This window comes from Salvelinus namaycush, unplaced genomic scaffold, assembly GCF_016432855.1.
Source record: "Salvelinus namaycush isolate Seneca unplaced genomic scaffold, SaNama_1.0 Scaffold22, whole genome shotgun sequence".
NCBI classification, from domain to species: Eukaryota; Metazoa; Chordata; class Actinopteri; order Salmoniformes; family Salmonidae; genus Salvelinus; species Salvelinus namaycush.
This window is the reverse complement of record NW_024059008.1, coordinates 502,646-505,145: the sequence shown is the minus strand read 5'-3', so window position 1 is coordinate 505,145 and position 2,500 is coordinate 502,646. Positions and strand designations below refer to the sequence as shown.

The 2,500-nt window shown below is 47.8% G+C and overlaps 1 protein-coding gene across 1 annotated transcript in view; it reads left to right on the top strand.

Moving 5' to 3' along the window:
• Positions 1 to 1,928: 1,928 nt before the first annotated feature.
• LOC120038421 (myosin-11-like) overlaps positions 1,929 to 2,500 on the top strand; it is a 40,946-nt gene continuing 40,374 nt past the window's right edge. The window contains exon 1 of the mRNA XM_038984188.1: positions 1,929 to 2,096. Coding sequence (XP_038840116.1) covers positions 1,929 to 2,096 — 168 coding nt within the window. The remainder of the gene's footprint in view (positions 2,097 to 2,500) is intronic.

The following is a 2,500-nucleotide window of genomic DNA, read 5'->3' as shown; positions in this document are numbered from 1 at the left end:
ACCTACCTACTGTGCCATAAAGGTTTAGACCTCTTGACAGAGGCTGTGCTATGCTTACATACAGGCTAGGATAATAGAGTGATGTTTATGTCAGGTGATAGACTTTTTCCAACTGCCATTTCATTTATTAGCATGTCACCTTGTGTAACAATTCATAGACCTAAAAAATACAACCATCATCCCCAGTCAACATAAGTTGGTTTGACTCATGAGTTGGGATCAATCCACATTTCAACTCCATCTACTCAAAATACAACGGCACCATTCAATAACTTGAATGTGAATTTCAATTCCTCTCCTGTATTGAAATGGAATTGAGCCGAACCCTGGTATCCCCGCGGGCCCAGCCGCCACACACCGCAGCACCTGGTAACCTGTCCTTGCTGTGCACCCAGACCGTAATCAGCTAATGTCAATGTAGGATCGTTTTACTGGACACTTTCATCTCTTCATTCAGACACTCAGTCATGGACTCTTACTGACAGTTGTGGCTGCTTTGTGTGATGTATTGTTGTCTCTACCTTCTTGCCATTTGTTCTGTTGTCTGTGCCCAATAATGTTTGTACCATGTTTTGTGCTGCTACCATGTTGTGTTGCTACCATGTTGTTGTCATGTTGTTTTGCTGTGTTGTCATGTGTTGCTGCCTTGATATGTTGTTGTCTTAGGTCTCTCTTTATGTACTGTTGTGTTGTCTCTCGTCGTGATGTGTGTTTGGTCCTATATTTTTATTTTAATCCCAGCCCCCGTCCCCGCAGGAGGCCTTTTGCCTTTTGGTTGGCCGTAAATGTAAATAAGAATTAGTTCTTAACTGACTTGTCTAGTTATATAAATGTTAATTCTGTGACCAGAGACTAAGCGCCTAGTGACTGACTGACTGGTCACCATGTTGGTGTCAACAGTAACGCTAGGCTGGAGCTGGCCACAGGAGAGGAGACACTGACTGGACACACACTTCCCTTATAAGGAATAGAAGTGGTTAAGTCCCTGGCTGTGCCCTTAATCGTACCCTATGGGCCCTGGTCAAAAGTAGTGCACTACATAGAGAGTAGGATGCCATTTGGGACTGAACCCCGCAGCATCTCTCTGTACAGGGCCATCAGAGGCAGTGGGCTTTGAGGAGACGCTTCAACCAAACATGGTCATCGTTATCGTCCTCCCAGCATGGCTTATCAACCGCTGCTTCAAGCTTTTACAGCTGCAATTATCCTGCTGCTATTTTACATATTCTATGGCGTCGTGGTCACGGGCAGGCGGAGCTGGGCTGCTGCAAAGCCTCGTGGGTCCTGTGACCCGCAGCAGGGAGAGAAGAGGAGCTGTCAGTGAGTAATGATGACGTGACGTGGACCATGCAGCGATATTCACTATATAGGGAAGAGGGGGGTCACCTGGGAGGCAGATTGATAAGTGAGGCTTTACAACACTACGGCTGTACTGTTTATCTTCATCTATGTGGTTGTAGGAGATTGGGAATGAGACCCTGAATACATCAAAGTTCATCGAGGTTGAAACTGAAGCTGTAGACCGATATAACGAGGCATTAGAGGATGAATTTAATATGTGATGTTAAACCACGCAGTGATACAGAGAGAGAGAAAGAGAGAGAGAGAGGGAGGAGAGAGAAAGAAAGAGAGAGAGGGAGAGAGACAGACAGACAGACCGACCGTTGGAATGTTTCTGAGGTCTAAAGTAGCATCTCTCCTTCTCTTCCTATATCTCTCCTTCTCCTCCTCTCTTCATCTCTCCCTCTCTTCCTATATCTCTCCTTCTCCTCCTCTCTTCCTATATCTCTCCTTCTCCTCTCCTCATCTCTCCCTTTCTCTCCCTCAGCTTTGAGACCGACCCTCCAATCACTGACCCTCCAATCACAGACGACCTTCCTGTCACCGACGACGACCTTCCTGTCACCGACGACGACGACCTTCCAAAGATGGCTGCCGACTCCGCCTCTGACGACAGCAAGTTCCTGCGGCAGGATGACGACTTCAGGAACAGTGGTGTGGGGCAGGCTGATTGGTCGGCCAAGAAGATGGTGTGGATCCCGTCAGAGAAGGAGGGGTTTGAGGCCGCCAGCATCAAGGAGGAGAAGGGAGACGATGTAAGGCTGATACACCCCAAATGGCACCCTATTCCCTATATAGTACACTACTTTCCACCAGGGCCCTAGTAAATCTTCCTCCTCCTCTTCTTCTTCTTCCTCCTCATCTTCCTCCTCATCCTCCACCACCTCATCTTCCTCATCCTCATCCTCTTCCTCATTTTCCTCTTCCTCCTTCTCCCTCTTCATCTTTTTCCTCCTCTTCCTCCTTCTCCTCATCTTCCTCCTCCTCTTCCTCCACCTCATCTTCCTCCTTATCCTCTTCCTCCTCATTTTCCTCCTCTTCCTTTTCTTCCTGCTCCTACTCCTCATCTTCCTCCTCCTCATCTTCATCCTCCTCTTCCTCCTTCTCCTCCTCTTCATCTTTTCCTCCTCCTCTTCCTCCTCCTCCTCTTCCTGTTCTT